This window comes from Dromiciops gliroides, chromosome 4 (genome assembly GCF_019393635.1).
Source record: "Dromiciops gliroides isolate mDroGli1 chromosome 4, mDroGli1.pri, whole genome shotgun sequence".
Taxonomy (NCBI): domain Eukaryota; kingdom Metazoa; phylum Chordata; class Mammalia; order Microbiotheria; family Microbiotheriidae; genus Dromiciops; species Dromiciops gliroides.
The window spans coordinates 467,912,552-467,934,651 of NC_057864.1; the positions used below are offsets into that span (position 1 = coordinate 467,912,552).

Sequence of the window (22,100 nt, forward strand, 5' to 3'; positions counted from 1 at the left end):
CAGGAAGGTCTACCCTTACTGGACATCCTGGGAGCATGGCCCTGGGACAGCACCAACATGGGCCCATTCTACGGGATACGGGTGGTGTCCCAAGTTCCTGGAAACCACTTCTTCACAAACACTGACATCCGTTAGTGCCTCACGGGACCCCAACACAACTTCACCTCTGCCTTGCAGGAGGCTGGACTTCCAGTAGGTATGAGGGAAGATCAAGGCCCCTCAAACTTGCACTGCTCATTTGAAACACTTGACAAACTTATGATCTGAGTACGCTGGAGCATAAATTACTGGAGCTCCTTAGCACAGACTCAAGACAATACAAAAGTTCCAGGAAGCTCCTGGGACCCACCTGAAGATTGGGAGACTGTGCTGTAGGGAACTCCTAACACCTGGGACAAAGGATCAGAGTTTGTACTGTTGTAGAAGCCAGGGTTAGTCCTTTGGGGTTTCCAGAGATGAACTACAACTCCAGATGTTGAGAGATAGCAAGTCTAAAGTTGACGTATTAACCATTAAGTGTAGCTATGGGGACCTCTGAACGTGCTAATTCTGATCCCCCTACTCTTGTGTATGCAATTAGTTTTAAACCTCACAATGAGTTAACTTCAGGAACAGTTATTCTCTAAAGGGAAATGTGAATTATAGCAGAATGAAGCACAATATTTTAATGTAGTTCATATCTAAGATTAGCCTTAAAAAAACCCCAGCAACTAGGGAGTGTAATGGATGGAGTGTCAGGCCTGGAGTCCAGAAGACCCAAATTTAAATCCAGCCTTAGAAACTTACTAGCTGTGTGACCCTGGATAAGTCCCTTTCCCTCTTTGCCACAGTTTTCTCCTATCTTGCAAGGCTTATGTGAGGATCAAATGAGATAATATTTGTAAAAACTTAGCACAGGGCTTGGCATATAGCACTATGCAGACATTAGCTATCACTGTTATTATGAACAGTTTCTGCTGTTTAATTTGGGATTATAGTCCTCTTCTATTTATATGCACATCTAGCCAAGAAATTTAAAAAAATACTTCCTGAACTTGAACTGAAATGCTGAGGGCTGCCAAGGCTATTTCTTTCTTTCTTTCTTTTTTTTTGGCGGGGCAATGAGGGTTAAGTAACTTGCCCAGGGACACACAGCTAGTAAGTGCCAAGTGTCTGAGGCCACATTTGAACTCAGGTCCTCCTGAAATGAGGGCCAATGCTTTCTCCACTGCGCCGCCTAGCTGCCCCCTGCCAAGCCTATTTCCAAGTATGAATGGGTTCAATTTGTACCAGATCACACTAGCCACCACAGCTCTGCTGCCTGGCTTCATCCTCAGCCTTCTGCAGGCTGTTTGCATGCATCTGGGCCACACTTTCCAGGGCAGGAAGGCGGATGCTCATGAGCCTTTGTTCCATACAACCACTCTCTTGGGGGGACGGACAGGTGTTGGGAAAGCTCTCTTTGGAAATCCCATTCGGAAGTATTCTAATCATATGGTCCATCAGAAATTCCCCCAAGCCTTTGCCACCATCTTTTTCTCCTCGTAGCAATTATGCACCCAAGGGCAGCAAGGACATGTCAGTCCCCTGCTCTCAGCCCCAAGAGTCCTGCTTCAGGGCTGGCTTAAATTCACATTGCTGGTGTGCTTAAGGCCCTGGGTTTATTCAGTGTCTTGGAACACAAAGGACACAATGAAAGATAGACACTGTCTTTCAGTGGTATCTAGAGAAGAATTTAGGGCAGCTTGGAGAACTCAAGGCCCCCGTGCCCCTCTCCCCCAAAAAGCTCCTGATGAGGCCCAGAGAAGTGCTGTTATATGTCCAAGGTTAAGGAGAAAGCCGCCCAGCTTTAAGTCAGAGCTGCTGCAGGATTTCTCCCCAGGCTTCAGCTAGAAGCACGTCCAAACAAGCAGAATAAATGAAAAGGGCCTTGGTGCAGCTTTAAGCTTTAACAGCAGAGACTCCTGGGACACGTCGTAGAGTATATAACTTATGAGAAAATTTTTTTTGTCACAAGTTAAACAATGTCCCCCGTGTCCACGGCCTTACCGAGTCTTAAAAGATACTGCTTCTCCTTGCCCTCTGACAGAAATGGTACGGTCATGTCCTACCTTACAACGGCCAGTAACTGCTGAAAACAGAAATACTCAGGTTAGGGGTGTCAAATAAAGGAACCTGCATCCAGGGGATGTCTGTGACCAAATTCTCATCATATTCTCATGGCTCCCAAGGTTCCCAGCTAAGAGAGGAAAACAAAGATCTCGAGTACTAGGTAAAACTCATCTCAATTTTATTAATCATCATAATAAAGATTTTTCATAATAACGATTTTTGGCTAGTAGCCAGGCAGCTGTGTAGTTTTTACCAAAAAGGCAAATGCGATACAGGATTCTGATATGCTAAGTCAAAGCAGGTTTAAAGTCCAGGTCTAACATTGTAAGGTCACCATTGAGTTCACCAGTTCCATTCCCTAGAGCAAGCTAATGATTACTTGTAGTATGTGAAGCTTTACCAGCAGATTATAACTGTGCCTCAATAGATCCAATCCAGCAAAGCTGTCAATGAAGTAAGCCTCCAAGGGAAATTTCATTCCTCTCCTGAGACCACCATTGATTTCATAAATTTGAAGACGTATTTGGATGGAGAGAAACTTTTCCATAAATTCAGTTGAAATTTTTTAAGCATGCAAGGGCTAACATGGGTGACCGGGGTTGCCAGATCCCACCTACAGAATCTGGTATGCCGGCAGTCTTGGTGCCACTGCATACCCACACAGCCTGGTACATCAGGAGATGGTGAGGTGTCTGGTGGTTCCCTTCTCCTTCTTGCTCCTTTTGTTGACCCCTGGCTCTCCTTTCATCTCTTGACCACACCTACACAGAACCACCCATACCCACCTACACCGCCCCCCCCCCCCCAACCTGGGCCTACACTTTCACCTGGGGATTCAGCCTTTCTGCTCCTGGCTTCTGGAATTCTTTCCTCCTCATTGATCGGGCTGGTTATTGATGGTGTCTGGCAAAGCCGGGACAATATTACACTAAACACATCTCTGACTTGGGCTGTCATCCACCACGTGATGGTCTCCAGCCTGCACATTCCTTCCTCTTAAGGCATCGGTTTCAGTAAGATGATTTGATGCCCTACTTTATTCAAATTCCAAATTCTACATTTTGAGTTTATTTAGAAAGAGGGACATTTGGCTTTAAAATGTATCAGAAAGCACAAGCTGCTTACACTTTGGAGCACATCATTTGAAAATGGAGATTTGTCCTGGTGCCAAACAAACTTCTGTTCACAAATACCAGGTTGGGGGGGTCTGAAGCTGAGGGAAGGAGGGCTTTTAATAGCATAAGAAGCGGCTCGGCTGAGGACTCCACAATGGCAGGATCAATATGTAAAAGCTGCCCTTGGCCGGCAGTGGTGGTGCCTCCTACGCAGCTGGCAGCCCCGGCAAAGGCACATGAATTAACTCGGGCTGCCAAAAGCTCCCCAGTAAAACACAAAACATGACAGGAGACAAATTACGGACACCTGTCCTCTGTGAAGCCCTTAATTGGGAAATAAACTTAGTTGTTTGCTTTGAAAAGGATCCCTGTATTCACAAACAGGACAGTGACTGAGTTCTTGGTAAGGGCCAAGTTTAACAGCTACCTGCATCCCACTGGGCCTCTCTGAGTGCTGCCATTCTAATTCCCTCCAAACTGCAGTGTGGCCAATGGAAAGACTGGGTGTCCCTCCTCCGGCCTGGCATTACAAGGCACTGATTTACTACTGCTTATCCAGTCTCTGTGCCCACCCTAAAGGCCTCTGGGCTGTGAGGGGCTCTAAGAAACCGAGGAAACCTTTCCAAAGCTCTGCCCACACCCTGCCCCCTCTCATGTTCTGAGGGTTGAAGGGAACCAGAGTCCCACCTAAAGCATCCCTCTCTCCTCCATCCTTTAACAATCTCCATCTATAACAAACTCAATCAGAAACATTCGCCCCGTTGCTAGAAGAGTTTGGAGATGGGAGTGAAATGGCAGGTTTTTAGAAGAGGAAATAGCAGTCTGCTTTGAGGTTAATCTTTGCACTTTTATATTAATATTGTTAACAGGAATCAATTTGCTCACGAATCAGGTAACAAAAGAAGAGATCCAGCAAAGACAACTTGCAAGTGGAACCTGAGCCATCTTTTTTAGTAGGATCGAAACTGTAGGGAGAAAAGAGAGATGGGGGTTAATCCGTGGTTTTGAATATGGGAATCAACTACTTCATTAGTAATCTCCAAACAAGGGTTTCTCAACAACATTCCGTCCTCATAAGAGAATCTCAAAATATTTTTCAAATAAGGCCAAAATGTCTCTAGAAAATGTGTTGGTTTTATGTTTTCAAGTGAAGCCCAAAGCTAAGCTTCCTGCCAGCCATCAGTGGGGAAGTAGCCCCAGGGTCTTGGCCTCCCTGAACTAGTCCATCCCAATAACTGAAAAACTGCCCTTGCCCTCCCAAGTAAAACATTTCAAAAGGAGCAATTTTTGTTTTTAAAATTCAAAACATGGGCCTGGGACTAACTCAACCTAATTCGTGCCTCTGAGGTCCAAAGCAAAGCATTTTTACAATAAAAAAACCCCTCAAATATATCTGTTCTTCAAAGGCTCTCCAGCTTCAGTAGGTTGTATGTTTCTTGTTCAGAGCACCCAAACTTAGTCCATCAATAGGAAGGGAGGGTCTAAAGTTACACAGCAAAGTGTGGGCCTAAATGGGTGAAAATGATGAACTCCAGATAAATAACTATGGAAAAATAAGAAATCACCATAAATGCCACCCTGCAGAAGAGGAAATAAAGTAGATACAATGATTTTGTTCAAAGTGAGTGATGGGAAGAAAAAGATGAAAGTGAAAGAGCCACGGAGAGAAAAAGGCTGGGGCAGCTAGGTGGCGCAGTGGATAGAGCACCGGCCCTGGAGTCAGGAGGACCTGAGTTCAAATCTGGCCTCAGATACTTAACACTTACTAGCTGTGTGACCCTCACCAAAAAAAAAAAAAAAAAAAAGAGAAAAAAGCTGTGAGAAAGCCCAACTCATCAACCAGCTTCCAGACTAGCCCTTAGCAAGCCGTTGGACGGGAGATCAGGTGATTTTAATGTGGGAAGAGACTGCGGAGGGAATCATCCAGGGTCTCACCCATAGTCACAAACCAGGGCAGGAGCTGAGCCAGAATCAGCGTTCAGATTGCCTGCTTCCAGTCTACGGCTTTCCCCACTAAACAGCTCTGCATCTCTTGTGTGAGGAAGAAATGGTTTGGCCAAACCCAGGCCAGGTCTTCTGGCGTCCAACTAGACCAGTGCCAACAATACAGTTGTACTGGATGCAGGCCACTTTGAAGGCAACAGGAATGTGGGAACCCTTATGGCTCCTTTCCTTTGGCCTTCCAGTGGCCGACAAGCTACACATGAGACTGAGAAATGGAGTCTGGAAGAGTAAGACTCAGAAATGGCCCGAAGCCCAAGGGGACAGGACAACAGTCATTCCTACGGGTGCCAAACTCACCCCGGGGCCTTCATATATTTGGCGCCATGTCCCAAATGAACACGCTACTTGGAGATCTTAAGGGATCAGTCCCAAATGCAGTCAGGATCACAGCACAATTCAAAAGGGGACGCGAGATGGAGTTTCAGTGAAAAACAAACAGTAAGCAGGAATGGACATACTGGTGGAAAGGCCAATGGAAGGGCAGCTGAATGCCACTCCAGGGCCAGGGCCAGAGCCTCCCTCCAGGCTGCTGTCCCAGAGCCCTTCTGGCCCCCCGCATTGGGGGGCAGAGTTTCTCCTTCTTTAGCCAATGGTATACCTGCGCACACGTTCTACATTACCCTTACAAATCTAATTTTTGTTTTCTATGCTGTTTAAAAACAAACCAAAAACCAGCCTATATTCAAGTTGAAAATCTAACTAAGGGGCCAAGATCCAATGCAATGAGCCTAGAGCTAAGTTGGAAGCCCCTCCCTGCCCATGATGGGGGAAAAGGAACAAGGGATTCCTACCTCGCCTTCACCGATAGTGCTGCCTGGGGCAATCCGCTGCTCCTCACTGTTTATTGGACCAGTGAAGTCTGTGAATTACCAGAAAAATCAACAGGGCCTTTCTCCTCAGCACAGCTTGGTATTTCTGAGAAGACCCAAAGGATTCAAAATGCATCTTGCACCCCTCACTCCCAAAAAGGTATGATGGGGCGAGGGGAGTCAAAACCCTTTCAGAATTAAAGAAAAAATAAATAACACGCACAGAAATCGCAATCTATCAGACATCTGAGTCATCACTGAAATGGCCGTCTTCATTCTCTCCAGCTTTGTCCTCCACCAGTCGGGTGACAGACATGCTTCTCCCTGCACTCACTGGGCTGAGAACTGTACCCTAGCACAGCACAGGGTCTGCTTCCCTCCAACCACCCTTCCCCGCTAAACCCTCGTGTTCATAGAGTAACATGGATCAGCTGTCCAGGGAGCCTTCTGGCATCCACCACTACAGGCACAAAGAGCAGGATCCAAATCGAGCTTTACTGGGGGAGACGAAGACAGACAGACAAGATAGAGAGACAGAGACAGACAAAGAGAGACAGACAGACAGAGAGGATGTAAATCCAATCAAGTCCCAAGCTTGAGAAGATTAGCTATCTTTCATCAAAGCCACTTGCCAAGCCATTATATCCTCTTTCCCATGAACTCCTGTGCTAATTCTGCCCAGCTGAAAATATACTTCTCTACTTCAAGTGCCGAAATGAAAACTGCCAATGATAGGAGACTCACTACTTACACGGCCAATTCAGATGCACCTCCCCCACCCCACTCAGCTCAGGACTTCACCACATTATTTACCATGGGCTCTCTACTCTCCCTCCCATTGTCTCCCATCCTTCATTCCCATGTGTGATGATGAGGTGGCTCTTCCTGCCAAAGCCAGCCCTTCCCATCAGCAGACTAACCCCAATGGAACCACTCCTTTCTTTCCAGTCTTTTCTTAGTCTCTCCTGGTTCCCCTCCCCCCCCAAACCCTGCCTACAAACCTTCCGGGCCCCTCCCATCCTTACCCCTCACTACAAGTCTCCAGCTCCTGCTGTCACCCAGTGGATTTCCTTCCCTTCTCAGCCAAACTCTGAAATCAGCTGTCCACAATCAGTGACTTGGCTTCCTCTCTTCTGCAGTCTGGCTTCCAACCTCGTCACTCACCAGGAACTGCTCCCTCCAAAGTGACCACCTTGCCAACATGTCACTCCTCTGACACGGCCACTACCTTGGTATAGGCCCTCCTCCCCCACACCCGGGCTTCTTACCGGTCTCCCTACCTTAAGTCGCTCCCTGGTCCTAACCATGTTCTCCCCAACTTTCCCCTAGTTGGGGGGGGCAGAGCAGGTCTGACCACGTCATTGTCCCCCTCCCTCCCACTCATACTCCAGTTGTTCTATTACCTCTAGGAGCAAATAGAAATGTCTCAATCTGGCATTTCTAGCTCGTCACAACCTGGCCCTTTGCTATCTTCCTAGTGTCCTCAGTCCTTCAAGACTCAGCTCAAGTGCTTCTATAGATCTACTCCATCTATCCTGTATAGAATAATAAGCACCTAACAAATGTCTGTTAATTAACTAATGCAGTTTATTCTTTGAGCCTCAACTTGACTCAGATTTCAATCTGTGTAAGAGCAAAATGCTCAGAATTTCAACCTCTGCCCAGTTTTTTTTAAAAAGCTCTCCAAGTTGAATAAGCTTACAAAAAGAAATCATGAGAAAAGAGCAAAAAACCACCCTGAAATAGCAGAAAAAGGAGAGATTCACCAGTCATTTTAAGGACAGAATGAGACTTCCACCATGCTCCTGTAACAAGGGGAGAATACTCACTTTTACAGTTATGGCTACTAGGATACCCAGAAAAGCCAGGAAGAAGAGACCAATTCTGCCTTTGTTGAAGTGTTTCAAGAGGAAGAAGTTTGCCCAGTCTACCTTGGACTGGCTATTTGGTGGGTATCTGAGCTTGTTGGCACTTTCCATCTTTAAACTCTTTATTAGGCATGATCGGCGATGGGAGAAGGTGTCAAAACTGTGTTTTCCATGATATGCACCCATGCCACTGTTACCTAGAACCCAAGGAAAAAACAACCATGAGCTAACAAGCATTTCTCAAGCATCCACTGTGAGTGAAATTCAGTCCTGAGCACAATACATAAGAAAGGGATGTGATCCCTGCCTTCAAGGACCTTAGATTATTATTTTTTCCTTCCCTAATTTATTTAAGTAATAAACATTTTTATTTATAGTTTTGAGTTCCAATTTTTATCCCTCCTTCCCTCTCTCCCCTCCTCAGGTAGTAAGCATATATGGGTTATACATGTGCAATTATGTAAAACATTACTTTATTAGTCATTTTGTACAAGAAAACTTGAATAAAAGAAAAAAATCAAAGAAAGTGAAAAATAGCATGCTTCAGTCTCTGTTCAATCAATATCAGTTCTTTCTTTGGAGGGGGATAGTATATTTCATCAATAGAAGGACCTTAGACTATGACTGGATTGAGTTACAGTGAGGCAACTTGTAGAGAAATCATATGCAAAAGCTTCATATTTTCTTATCTTTAAAATGGGGATAAACCTGAATCTCTTCTACCTACTTCACAAGACACACACACACACACACACACACACACACACACACACACACACACACACACACACACACACACACACACTCACACTCACTCTCTCTCACTCTCTCTTTTTTTCTGGGGCAATGTGGGTTAAGTGACTTGACCAGATCACACAGCTAGTAAGTGTCAAGTGTCTGAGGCCACATTTGAACTCAGGTCCTCCTGAATTCAGGGCCAGTGCTTTATCCACTGCCCCACCTAGCAGCCCCCACAAGACTATATTAAGGACTGAGATAGTCTATGAGATAGCTCTGAAATCTGAAAACAAATGGTAAGTAGAATGATCATTATTCTACAGAAGGGCCCAGAGGAAACTATACTAAAGGAGAAAGTTCATAGCTCTCAGACAATTTGGCTCAGAAGCTGTTTTTCTGTAGATCCATGTGATTCCAATGGGAGCTCATGTTTCAAATGTGATGAAATTCCCAGGAGGTGGCTGGAAACCGGAGTGGCGGAGCCTAAGAGCTGATTGATGACACTGAGAAGATGGACACTATTCAATTTAAAAACACTATTAAGTCCTTGTTGGGTGAAAGGCACTATGCCAGCATGTGGAGATTACATAATGAAAAACAAATCTGTGCTTTCATCTTCACTGCTCTGATTCATTCAAAGCCCCAACCCCATCCCAGATCAAGGCAGATGTGTCATGTGATTGACCCATCCTTTTCTGCCGTGAGGTTGGCAGAAGTACTCAAGTGAGGCTGACTTTGCCAACAGTTATGTTTTATCTGCTCTCCAGGATCAGATGAATTTTTGTTGATATCCTTTGTTTTTCTATCACCTAGGCAGCTAGGGTGGCACAGTGCCTAGTGTGCTGTGTCAGGAAGATCTGAGTTCAAATTCGGCCTCTGACACTTCCTAGCTATGTGACTAGCAAGTCACTTAGCCTTTGCCTCAGTTGAGATAATAACTATAAAGGGTCAAGTACAGTGTGCCTGGCACGTTGTAGACACTACACAACTTTTTTATTTCTTCTCACAGAGGAGGTGAGCTTAGTAAGGCATGACATTGCCTACATTTGCAGACACAGTTACTCTACTGGGCATTTTCATCTAGCTGGGGTTTTTTGTTGTTGTTACAAGGTAGGGCTCAATTTCAGATTGTATGTTGAGGGGCAGCTAGGTGGTGCAGTGGATAAAGCACAGGCCCTGGATTCAGGAGTTCCTGAGTTCAAATCCGGCCTCAGACACTTGACACTTACTGGCTGTGTGACCCTGGGCAAGTCACTTAACCCCATTGCCCCATTAAAAAAAAAAAAAACAGATTGTATGTTGAGGTATTTACAGACATTACTTGGGTACGAAAATGGAAATCAATAAAATTTATTTATTTATTTGTTGTTTTTTGATGAAGGCTATTGGGGTTAAGTGACTTTCCCAGGGTCACACAGCTAGTAGATGTTAAGTGTCTGAAGCTGGATTTGAACTCAGGTCCTCCTGAATCCAGGGCTGATGCAGTGCACCACCTAGCTGCCCCTAAAATTTATTTTAAAAATAAATTAAACAATAAGCAGAAGATAAGCATGAGATTAGTAACAAGGAGCAAAAAGTCCAATCTGTGCTCAGTCTCTCTTGCATGCTCAAATACACCCGTCACCCACAGTGAATAAGGCTGATGAAGGCCTGGGGGGGGGGTGCGCAAAAGGGAGGCAATAAAGAGGGGCTGGGGGAGCAGTCCACTGTTCCTGGGCATAAATTCTCAGATAATCTTCTGGGGTGAAGAGAAGGAACACGAGTTCTTGGCTCTGCCACTTACTAGCTGCCCTATGAGGCTAGGCCAGTCATTTAAAACTAAAACAATGTTTTCGCATCTGTAAAATCAGAGTTAATAATTAAATAAAGCATACACGGCCTACCTTGCCAGGCTGTTACAAGAAAAGCTCTGTAATGGGAAAACCAGGGCTATTTGTATAAAGGAAGTGGGCAGTCTGAGTCTCTCTCATGGATACTCTGTTCCAACCTGGCTCCCCATCCTACCTCTGTGACTGTGACCCAGTCACCTCCCCTCTCTGGGTCTCAGGGGCTTGGGCTGCCCATGAGCATGTTCCAGGACCTACATAGCAGTAAGCAGAGTGAGAAACAAGCCAACAGTGGAGGCAGACTGGACTGCAAGCCTGTTTGATTGCTTGCTTTAGGGTGGAAGGGGAATGGTGGTGGAAATCAGAGGAATAACATACATACACACACACAGACAGACATACAGACACAGAGGTATATATGTCACATCTGGTAGCTAGGCAGGTCTTCCAAGGCTCGTCTTTTCTTCTCACACTTTCCCAATGGCTGATCTCAACAGCTCCCACAGATTAATTGCCATCTCTCTGGCAGAGGATTGCCAGACTCTATGTCTAGCCCTGGTCTCTTTCTTGCGACATGACCAGCTGCCTTTTGGACACCTCTAACTGGATGTCCTGGGGGCACTTCAAACTCAGCATGTCTAGAACCAGGCTCCTTATCTTTCTCCCTAAACTTTGTCCTCTTCCCAACTCTGCTCTTACTGCTGAAGGCGCCACCATGTTCCCAGTCTCCCAAGGCTCAGGGTCACCCTTAACTCTTCACATTCATTCCCTCCACGTGGCATCTCTGTTTTTCTTGACTTGGCCCATCAGGATTATTTCTGCTGTTTCCTTTTTTTTCTTTGCAGGGCAGTGAGGGTTAAGTAACTTGCCCAGGGTCACACAGCTAGTAAGTGTCAAGTATCTGAGGCCAGATTTGAACTCAGGTCCTTCTGAATCTGGGGCTGGTGCTTTATCCACTGCCCCACCCAGCTGCCCCCAGTGCTATGTTTTCTAGATCTCTGTGGAGGAGTTTGGGAGTGGGGTTCATTGCACGTCTTCCTGTTACTCCCCCATTTGACTCCCTTCTCCACTGTAAGCTCTTAATAAATGCCTGATGATTGAACGACTGTAACATACCCATTCACTCTTACAGCCTTGGCAAAAGGAACAGATAAAGTCAGAGTATCAGAGAAATCAGGGAGATAGAGAGGGAGAAGAAGTGACTAATGAGAAAAACGATGAGGAAGACAAGTCATTGTGATGTGAAGCTCGGTTTTAGAGCCAGATCTGCCCCATAATGGTCAGGTGAGGTTGGATGTGCTGGCCCTTCTTGGGGCCTCACTTCCGCCATCTGTCGAAGGAGAAGGCTGGACGACCTATTCATATCCTGGATGGGGAGCTGGAAGGGGCCACCCCCCCCCCTTTTACAGAGGAGAAAATGGAGTCTATGAGTAAGTGAACTGGGGAGCGGATAGACTGAACGACAACAAATGTGAGGCATCCTGCACTGTGGCGGGGCCGGTGGCTGCCAGCGCTCCACCAAGGTCAGGACTCCAGTTTTGACAGCTGGCACCAAGGGATCCTATTTGTGTGTGTGTGTGTGTGGGGGCAATTGGGGTTAAGTGACTTGTCCAGGGTCACACAGCTAATAATTGTTAAGTGTCTGAGGCCGGATTTGAACTCAGGTCCTCCTGACTCCAGGGCCGGTGCTCTAACCACTGTGTCACCTAGCTGCCCTGGGACCCCATTTTAGAAACCCCATATGCAGATGTCCTCTGCATCACTGAGCTTTAGGGGATAAAAACGTTGGAGAATCAAAAACTAGCATGAACCACCTCTGGTGCTTTTAGGATAAATAAGGACACTGTGTAACTGGATTAATACTCACCAACTCCTCCAAAGGGCAGAGAACTGAGAGTGAAATGCATGATGACATCATTGCCAGTGACCCCACCACTGGAGGTTTCCTCTATCATCCTTTTAATCAGCTAGAAGACAAAATAGGACATTCCGGTCTCACTGGCCCTGCCAATCCTCAGACCCCTCCTAGAGGGTAGCGCCCTACCACCTCTGACCAGTTGACATATTGAGGCAGGACAACTCCACAGAAGTCTGTGTGTTTGGCCTTAAGAAAACCTGCTCCCGAAAGCTGGGAAACAATTTTTGAGGCCAGTACTTCTGATAAAGGCCTCATCTCTAAAATATATAGGGAACTAAATCAAATTTATAAGAACCCAAGTCATTCCCCAATTGAGAAATGGTCAAAGGATATGAACAGGCAATTTTCTGATGAAGAAACCAAAGCTATCTGTTCCCATATGAAAAAATGCTCTAAATCACTATTGATTAGAGAGATGCAAATTAAAACAACTCTGAGGTACCACCTGACACCTATCAGATTGGCTAAAATGACAAAAAAGGAAAATAATAAATGTTGGAGAAGCTGTGGGAAAATTGGAACACTAATGCATTGTTGGTGGAGCTGTGAACTGATCCAACCATTCTGGAGAGCAATTTGGAATTATGCCCAAAGGGCTATAAAGCTGTGCATACCCTTTGACCCAGCAATACCACTTTTGGGTCTTTTTCCCAAAGAAATCATGGAAAGGGGAAAGGGACCCACATGTACAAAAATATTTATAGCTGCTCTTTACGTGGTGGCAAGGAATTGGAAGTTGAGGGGGTGCCCATCAATTGGGGAATGGCTGGACAAGTTGTGGTATATGAATACAATAGAATACTATTGTGCTGTAAGAAATGATGAGCAGGAGGAGTTCAGAGAAACCTGGAGGGTCTTGCGTGAGCTGGTGATGAGTGAGATGAGCAGAACCAGAAGAACATTGTACACAGTATCATCAACATTGAGTGTTGATCTACTGTGATGGACTATATTCTTCTCACCAATGCAATGGTACAGAAGAGTTCCAGGGAACTTGTGATGGAAGAGGATCTCCAAATCCAAGAAAAAAAAAAAAAAGAACTGTGGAGTATAGATGCTGATTGAACCATACTATTTCTTTTGTTTTTGATGCTGTTTTTTTCTATTTTGAGGTTTTTCATCATTGCTCTGATTTTTTCTCTTATAACATGACTAATACAGAAATATGTTTAATGTTATTATGTGTATATATATATATATATAAAACCTATATCAGATTACCTGCTGTCTAGGGGAGGGGGGAGGGAGGGAGAAAAATCTGAAATTGTAAAGCTTGTATAAACAAAAGTTGAGAACTGTCTTTACATGTAACGGAAAAAAATAAAATACTTTATTAATTAAAAAAAAAAAAAGAAAACCTGCTCCCTAATGAACCAAGCGAGTGAACTGTTTGCAGGATTCTTCGCCGCACCCTTGTTTTTCCCACTGCAGGGGTTTCTTTAGTAGTGCATTACACCCACGGTAAATTTAAAACAGTCTGGTTTGACACGACCTGGATCTGATATAAAACTTTTCAGAAACATCTATTATCGAAAGTGAAACACGTTTGCTTTAACCAACAGTGGTTTTTGCTCGGTGATTGCCAGCTGGTGGCCCTGCATCTAGTAAGGAATGAATGAAAAGCATGCAGTACGTGCCAAGCACCGTGCTAAGAGCTAGGGATACAAATACGAAATGGAGACATCTCTGCCCTCAGTGAGCTTATACCCTAAGGGGCAGGCAACATATGTAGGGAAGGGAATTACAATCTGCAAAGTCACAAAGATGTTAAATCAAGTGAGAAAATGGTCCACTAACACATGCTTCCCTGAAACAACATTCCTGGAGCATGACGAGGTGGGGGTGGGTGTGGGTGAAAAAGGGGCTGGCAGGGCAGAAGATGGCCAGGGTAAAAACAAGGACACAAGGTTCCAGGAAATACAGAGTTGAGCGGCATAGCTCTGCCCAGGCACGGCCTCCAGTGATCTGGTGATCCAGCGTGGAAGGTGGAGGTGGAGCAGCAGCAGCAGCAGCAGCAGATGGGCAGAACGTTTAGGCCTGGGGTTTTGTTGTTGTTTGTGTTTGCCTGATTGTTTCAGAACCATTTGTCCGCAACTTGTCTGCCAAGTACCACAGCACACATTTAACCAGGGCATATGCTGTGTAAACATGAAGAAACAACCAAAGCAAATGGCTCCCTCAGCTACCACCTCCATAACTTGTGCTTCTGACCTAGGCCACATGTGAAATGAGCATCAGGAGCTCTAAGAAAAGATACAGTGACCAGCACCAGGAATCCCCCCGCCCCAGCTCCCACCATGGGACTTCAGCTGAGCCAGAAATCTCCCTCAACATCCAAGGGAAAATTGAGAGAAATGATTATTAAATAGGCCAATACTGGAGAGAGCCAGGATTTTTCCCTTCCTCATTTGGAGATTAGGTCAAAGCTTAGTTCTTTGAAGGGTGGGGCAGATGATGAGATGAAATCTTGGAATTGTTACCCCACCCAACTAGGGAACCTTTAGAAAGAATTTAATCTAGAGTAAATTCCAGCCCATTGGGTTCCACTCAGGCAGGCTAGGAGTGGTTCAGAAGTGAGTTATCAGCCATGTCCCCCCAGGCCCTCTCATTATAAATATTCATTCTTTCATTCCTTGTTAACCAGAGTTAACAACCCACTCTTCCAAGGGCATATGTGTTAAGTGGGTCCCATGAGGGATCTTTGGCATTCCAGAGTGCCACTGACCCCTTTTATTATACACTAGCATGATTAATAAAATGATTGATTACCTAGAAACTGCATCTCAAAATTTTTATATGTCATAAAAATATAATACATGAAGGTCAAGACTTGATGCGTGTAATTAAATCTGAGATAAAACAAAACAGAACTGTCAGAACTCATCAAATGAACTAGTAACACATATCAACCTCTACTCCCAAACAAAGCCTTTTGTCTTTAAGGAAACATCCAGGTGATTGTCCTGGGGACTGTTGGAAGCCACTCTGCTGCCTGTATAGAGAACTGGTACACAAACACTTTGTAGTGGCTAGCAGATTACCTATATGCATATAGTCTGGTTTCCACCATTTTCCTCTTTTCAATACATTTTTTAAAAATTTCAAGGACTGTCTCCACACAGGTTCATTTCAGCCAAACATCATCCTTCCTGGCTAAACTACCACAGACCTCCTAGGCACAACAGCCTATCTCAATGACTATGAGAGAAAGTTCGGTGATAGCTCTCACAGAATATTGCCCAGGATTCCTGGCCTCCTTCACCCAATGCCAGTCTTGTAACCCTTTTCATTGTACAATTGAGGACCAAGGGGCATTTCTCCTGTCCTGCTGCTAGGGTGGCAAATTCCAGCCTCCTGCTCTCCTAATGCCTATGGCCCCAGACTGGCTGTATTCTGAAGCAGAAAAAATAAAAATCCTTTCTCCTGCTACCACGAGCCATCTTCTTCATCACTATTCAGCTCAAAGAGCCCCCCCCTCTTCCTGCTTCCCCCCTCCCCAGGTCCCTGGAAACTCCACCATCTCCTTAACAAATGCCCCATCATCCATCCAGAGAGCTCTTGCTCTCTTCCTGTGCTTGTGGAAACCCGATTTCCTTGGGATGACCCATCGTCCCTGACCCAACCAGAATGGCACTGGATTCTCCTTCTTTCATGGACCCCAACTCCCAGGGAAGAAGCCTGCCTCCTCTCAGCTCCTCCCTGTCCTTTTCCAGACCTTCATCCCACTGTCACCCATTAGTGACCCTTCTTCCTGACTCCCACAATCTCTATCACCCAGTTCATACCACACTCATTTACTGGTCACTCTCCTTTTCTTTTCTTTTTTTTGGGTGAGGCAATTGGGGTTAAGTGACTTACCCAGGGTCACACAGCCAGTAAGTGTTAAGTGTCTGAGGCCGTCTTTGAACTCAGGTCCACCTGGACTCCAGGGCTGGTGCTCTATCCACTGCGCCACCTAGTTGCCCCTTACTCTCCTTTTCTAAAGGGTTTGGTCTTCTCCTCTACCTCACCCCACCCTGGCAACCTCACCCTGGAGGACATCAATATCCATTATGTTTCTGGGAACACTGTTGACTCTCAGTCCATTAACCTCCTTAACTCCCAAGGCTACTATCGCTCTTCTAACTCTACCACCAACAAGGCTGGTTACATCAGAGACCTTTACCATCATTCAAAATCATGCCACCTTCATGATAAAGAATTTTGAAATTCCCTTCTCTGATCATAACCTTTTCCTTTGTCTCATTCCTCTGAAATCCATCTTTTTCAGGTTTAAATTTTTTGGTTTGCATGTTTTAAAAATTATGCATTATATGCCCTTTGACCCAATAATACCACTACTGGGTCTGTATCCCAAAGAGATCATAAACAAGGGGAAAGGACCCACATGTCCAAAAATATTTCTAGCAGCTCTCTTTGTGGTGGCAAAGAGTTGGGAATTGAGGGAATGCCCATCATTTGGGGAATGGCTAAACAAGTTGTGGTTTATGAATGTAATGGAATACTATTGTGCTGTAAGAAATGATGAGCAAGCAGATTTTGGAAAATCCTGGAAAAACTTAAGTGGATTGATGTTGAGTGAAGTAAGCAGAACCAGGAGAACACTATACACAATAACAGCAACATTTTGTGATGATCAGCTGTGATAGACTTGGCTCTTCTCAGCAGTGCAACAATCCAAGACATTCCAAAGAACTCATGATGGAGAATGCTCTCTACATCCAATAAAAGAACTCTGAAGGCAGAATGCAGATCGAAGCAGACTAGTTTCACTTTTGTTGTTGTATTTTATATCTTCTTTCTCGTGGTTTTCCCCTTTTGTTCTGATTCTTCTCTCACAACATGACTAATATGGAAATATGTTTAATATGATTGTAATGTATAACATATCAGATTGATCGCTGGCTTGGGGAGGTGGGAGGGAGAAACATTTGGAACTCAAAATCTTACAAAAATAAATGTTGAAAACTATCTTCACATGTCATTGGAAAAAAAATACTATTAAAAACAAAAATTATGCATTATAATAATGAAGATCCTTTCAACAACCACCAAAAAGGGTCACTTGAATCCCCTGCATTTTGCAGCTGGCCAGGACTTGGGCAAATTTTTGCCTTTTACTTTGCTCCCTATTTCTGCCCAGGTCTAACCTGAGTGCTTCTTTCACAGAGATAAAAGCCAAGGTGACCCCCATTAGGCAGGCAGGCAGGCAGAGGGAAAGCGATGTAAAACCAGTCGTTCTACTTTCTTTTGATGTTGAAAGGGGAGAACACAGTTATTTAAACTTGATCCAACTCTTTATACCTTACAAGGCTGAAGGCGGTGCTTATGGAATGTACCACGTTGGCACCCTGGAAGGGCAGAACTCATCACCATTCACTGCCTGCTTCTCCTGTCCAGTGGATTTTTATCTCATGTTTCCATCTTCTTCACTTTAGACTTACTGAATTTCTGAGGCTCAGCCATGTCTGGCTTGTCAGATACTCCAGGAAGTCAGACTCCCAGGTGGCTGCTTGGGTCTGTTTTAGAGCTCTCTTCATCTTCATAAAAACCTCTGGGCTCCCTGTCCTGCCCTGCTCTCCCAGTCTACCATCCCATGGCCTGCCTCCCTCTGCTCCCCTCCCACTCCTAGTTAACCAAGTCCACTCCGTACTATTCTCTGCTCTTCAGTCTCTTGCCTTCTTGTCCTTCTGCTGTTCACAGCCCTGGATCACACCCACCACCTGCCCTCAGCTGCTGTATGTTATGGGAGGAAGTCACATAACTGTATTGACCAGGCCCACTAATGAATTCATATTCTCTAATATCACCTGGACCCTCACTGTTGCACTCTCTAGCCCTCCATCTCAGCTGCTATTCATTTAGGAAGCACTGATTAAGCATCTACAACATACTACGTACTCATTGTACCTAGCACTGGAAATTTAATTCCATTCATTGAATTCTACTACTGAAGACCTGGGAAATAAAGTTCTTACCACCAAGTCTTTGGCACCAATATTAGAAATGGATGTGGGGCAGCTAGGTGGCGCAGTGGATAAGCACTGGCCCTGGATTCAGGAGGACCTGAGTTCAAATCCGGCCTCAGACACTTGACACTTACTAGCTATGTGACCCTGGGCAAGTCACTTAACCCCCATTGCCCTGCCAAAAAACCACCAAAAAAAAAAAAAAAAGAAATGAATGTGATTATCAGCAGAAATAACTGATGGATCTGGGCTTCCTTGGTGTCGCCACCATTCTTCCATGTCCCTGTACCAAGCATTTCCCCCTCCCCTGCCCTTTCAGCTTTCTTTTGTGTGTCTTTCTCCATTTAACTGTGAGCTTTGAAGGCAAAGACTGCCCTTTTTTTCCCCTGTCTTCTCAGTGATCAGCTCAGTTCCTGGCCCCTGGGAGGCATTTTATGAATGCTTATTGACTGACTGACCATCTGACTCACAACTGAATCCTCTATGTGTTTTCTCTCCCACTGGAGCAAGAACTTGCTGAGCAGAGGAAGTCCTGACCCTCCTTTTGCATCCTTGGCACTTAGCATGGTGCTTTCTACAGTGTGTTTTCATTCATTCTATTGGAGGAAAATACTAAATCCAGCAGTTTCTGGGGAGACGGGAGGAATCAGGGCAGGCTTGTCGAAGAGGAAGGAAGGGAACCCTGGGGGAGGCGAGGTCATCCACAAGGCCAAGGGAAGGAGGGAATAGATTCCAGGCAGGAGAGACAACTGGGGAAGAGGCACAGAGCCGGCAAACGGGCTGCCATGCATGAGAAATGACAGGCAGAGCAGTGTGGCTGCAATGCCGAGTGTGTGCAGGAGAGGGAGGCTGGTGCCTGACTGTGAAGGGCTTTGAACACCAGAGTCTGGATCTGATCTCAGGGTAAAGAGGGGGTAACATCTGGAACTTCCTGAGTGTGGAACGCCACAGGGAGACCTGGCCTTTAGGAACCTCACGCTTGGGGAGCCCTACTGAGGATAGATTAGGGAGGGGAGAGAGCTGGAGGACAGACGGAGGGGCCTGAACCAGGGTGGTGGCGGTAGGATGTATCCCAGAGGAGAAATGACCTGATTTGGCTGCCAACTGCAGGTGAGGATAAAGGAAGTGAAAGATGACTCCCACCTGAATGAATAGAGGTAACCTCAATAGAAACAGGGAAGTTAGAAGGGGCGGGGCAGCAAGAGGAAGGGTTTAAAGATAAGAAATCGTACATTTTGAGATGGAGATGCCTGCAGGATATCCACTTAGAGATTTAAATAGGCAGCTGGCAATGTAACTGGGAGTCACCTGCCTAAGTAGGACAGGTGAACCCATGGAAGCAGAGGAGATCATCAAGGAAGAGAAGGTAAAAAGGGGATTTCAGGGGCAGAGGTGGCAGGACACTCCCTTCCTCCAATCTTCTTTCCACGTAGCTGCCTTCCTTATGCACAGGTTGGAGGCATCCCTCTTTGACTCAATAGCAATCTATGGCTCCCTATTACCTCCAGGAGAAAATGCAGAACTCTAGGACTAGCATCTAAGACCTCACAATATGGGTCTAACCTACCTTTCTGGCCTCATTTCACATCACTCTCCTTCAAAGCACCTTTGTTCCAGCCCAGCCATCCCTCAGGGTACGTTCCATCTCTGGCTTCATGCATTCACATAGGCTGCCCCCACATGCTTTATCTCTGCCTTTTAAAATTCTTATCTTCCTTAAAAGGCTCAGGAGGATACAAGTGAGCTCTAGAAAGCTCTCTGGGGTCTTCCTCTCCTGATTGTTAGTGCTTCCTCTCACCTCAACTCATCCTGAATTATGCTCATCACCTCTGCTCCCAGGAAGAGGTAAACTTGTTGAGGCCAATGATGGTTCTGTTTTTGTCTTGCTGCTTCCCAAGTGCCCAATTCCTTGTAAATAGTAGGCACTTAATAAATGCTGGTTGATGCAAATAGTAAGTGGTTAATAAATGCTGGTTGAGTTGACAATTGTGTTTTCTCTGTTGGACCTGGCTCATGTTTATGCCTAACTCTGGTCTCTGGGCAGCCTGAAAACCCTTCCCTTTCAATTCCTAGCATCCCTCCACAGTTAGCTCAGTGTTCCTTCTACTCTCTCATGAGATATGGAGGAGTCCCTAGCCTTCAGACTTGGGACGGAGGGGCTTTCCTAAACTAAGGTCATATGGTAAATGTAAACACCTGATCTCTGCTCCACGACTAGTTCCTCATTCAAGCATCCCACTGCTGGTGCTTCTTGAGCAGATGCTAGAGATACTTGCAGAGGAGATCCTACAAAGCATTTCTGAATATGAGAGGCTTGTGAGAAAACAGGAGGCGAGACAGGAAAGGGGATCACCTCCATCTGGCCAGCTGAAGCCACCTCTGGGAATCAGTCCTCTTGGGCTTCTTTTGACTCACTCCCCTTCCTCAACATTTTCTTTCCAGCAAGGCCTCCTGGGCCTCTCTACCATTGCCATCAGGCCCTGCTGAGGTCCCGTGGACACTGGCTTAGCTTGCCCCAAGGGAGAGGCTGGGCTCTCTTCAGAATGGGTTTATTTTCTAAAGTTAAATACATAAAGATGTAAAATAATCCATCAAAAAGCATTTATTAAATGCCTCCTCTGTGCCAGGAACTCTGTTAAGCACTAAAGATACAAAGAAAACCGAGAACTGTGCCTGACCTCGAGGAGCTCACAATCTAATGGTGACGTGGACCTAACTGGGCACGTTGTACGCCGTGTGTAGCTGGCAGCTCACCTCGGAGGAGAAGGGAGGTGAGGGTGGGAGGTGATGGTGAAAGGCCTCTGGCAGAAGGTGAGAACCAGGGAAGCGAAGAGGCAGAGACTGATTGGGGTAGGGGATGGGAGGAGATCCAGCATCCCAAGCATGCAGGAGGCCAGGGCCACAAAGGAACAACACTGGCCAGGGGAACTGGATCCTGAGTGAGAGGAGAAGAATAAACTGAAGACTGACACGGTAGGAAAGGAGCGGGTAGTGAAGAGCTTGAAATGTCAGGGGACTCTGTCCTTGATGTGGAAGGTGATGGGGCAGTGGGGGGTGGGGGTGGGGGGGTGCCTGGAGCTCACTGGTTAGACCACTGAGGGGCAGTGAGTGGAGGAGGGCCCAGAGTGGGGAGATCACTTAGAAGGCTCCTACTGCAGTAGCCCAGGCAAGAGTGGGTGAGGGGCTGCAGCAGCAGGGTGGCCATGAGCTGAGAGAGAAGGGGGCGTGTGGGAGAGATGTCGTCTCTTCTAGAAAAGATGGGATCTGGCAAAGGGAGGACACAGGGTGAGTGAGGAGCTGGGCACAGCACAGAGTAGGGAAGTTTCCAAGTGATGGAGCGTGACACCCCACGTCTGGCCCGAGGGGCGGGCACTTGCCTTGTGGATGGACTCGCTGTCTGGCTTTACCACCTTAACTCAAAAAGAAACCACCACATCCAAATGAGATGTGCTGGCACTCAACTCCCAGGCTCTAATCTCCATTCAGAGCTGGCACTGTTCCTGACTGCTCCCCCCCCCAAACATCTGGAACAAATACTTCTGGCCAGTGTGATAAGAAAAGCCAAGAGAACACACGTGCTAACTACAACATGAACAAAAATATCACTCAAAAGAAATCTACTTTCAACTAAGGAACAAGCCAGTGAAGGCCTCAGAAGGCGATAATGAAACAGTTTCTGTGCCACAGCAGAGGCTGAGACACGGAGGGACTGATATTTCATGATGTGTTGTTTTTTTAGTTGTACCCAACTCCCCATGACCC

The 22,100-nt window shown here is 45.9% G+C and overlaps 1 protein-coding gene across 3 annotated transcripts in view; it reads right to left on the reverse strand.

Annotated features, from left to right (window-relative positions):
• Positions 1-2,252: 2,252 nt before the first annotated feature.
• The window catches only part of ALDH3A2 (aldehyde dehydrogenase 3 family member A2), a 53,901-nt gene continuing 34,053 nt past the window's right edge, over positions 2,253-22,100 (reverse strand). For 2 of the 3 annotated variants that reach the window (XM_044001908.1, XM_044001909.1), the window contains exons 9-12: positions 12,319-12,418; positions 7,849-8,084; positions 6,002-6,125; positions 2,253-4,171 (exon numbers count right to left, since the gene is read on the reverse strand). In XM_044001908.1, coding sequence (XP_043857843.1) covers positions 6,045-6,125; positions 7,849-8,084; positions 12,319-12,418 — 417 coding nt within the window. In that variant the 3' untranslated portion in view covers positions 2,253-4,171; positions 6,002-6,044. The remainder of the gene's footprint in view (positions 4,172-6,001; positions 6,126-7,848; positions 8,085-12,318; positions 12,419-22,100) is intronic. The other variant, XM_044001910.1, reaches the window with a different exon arrangement.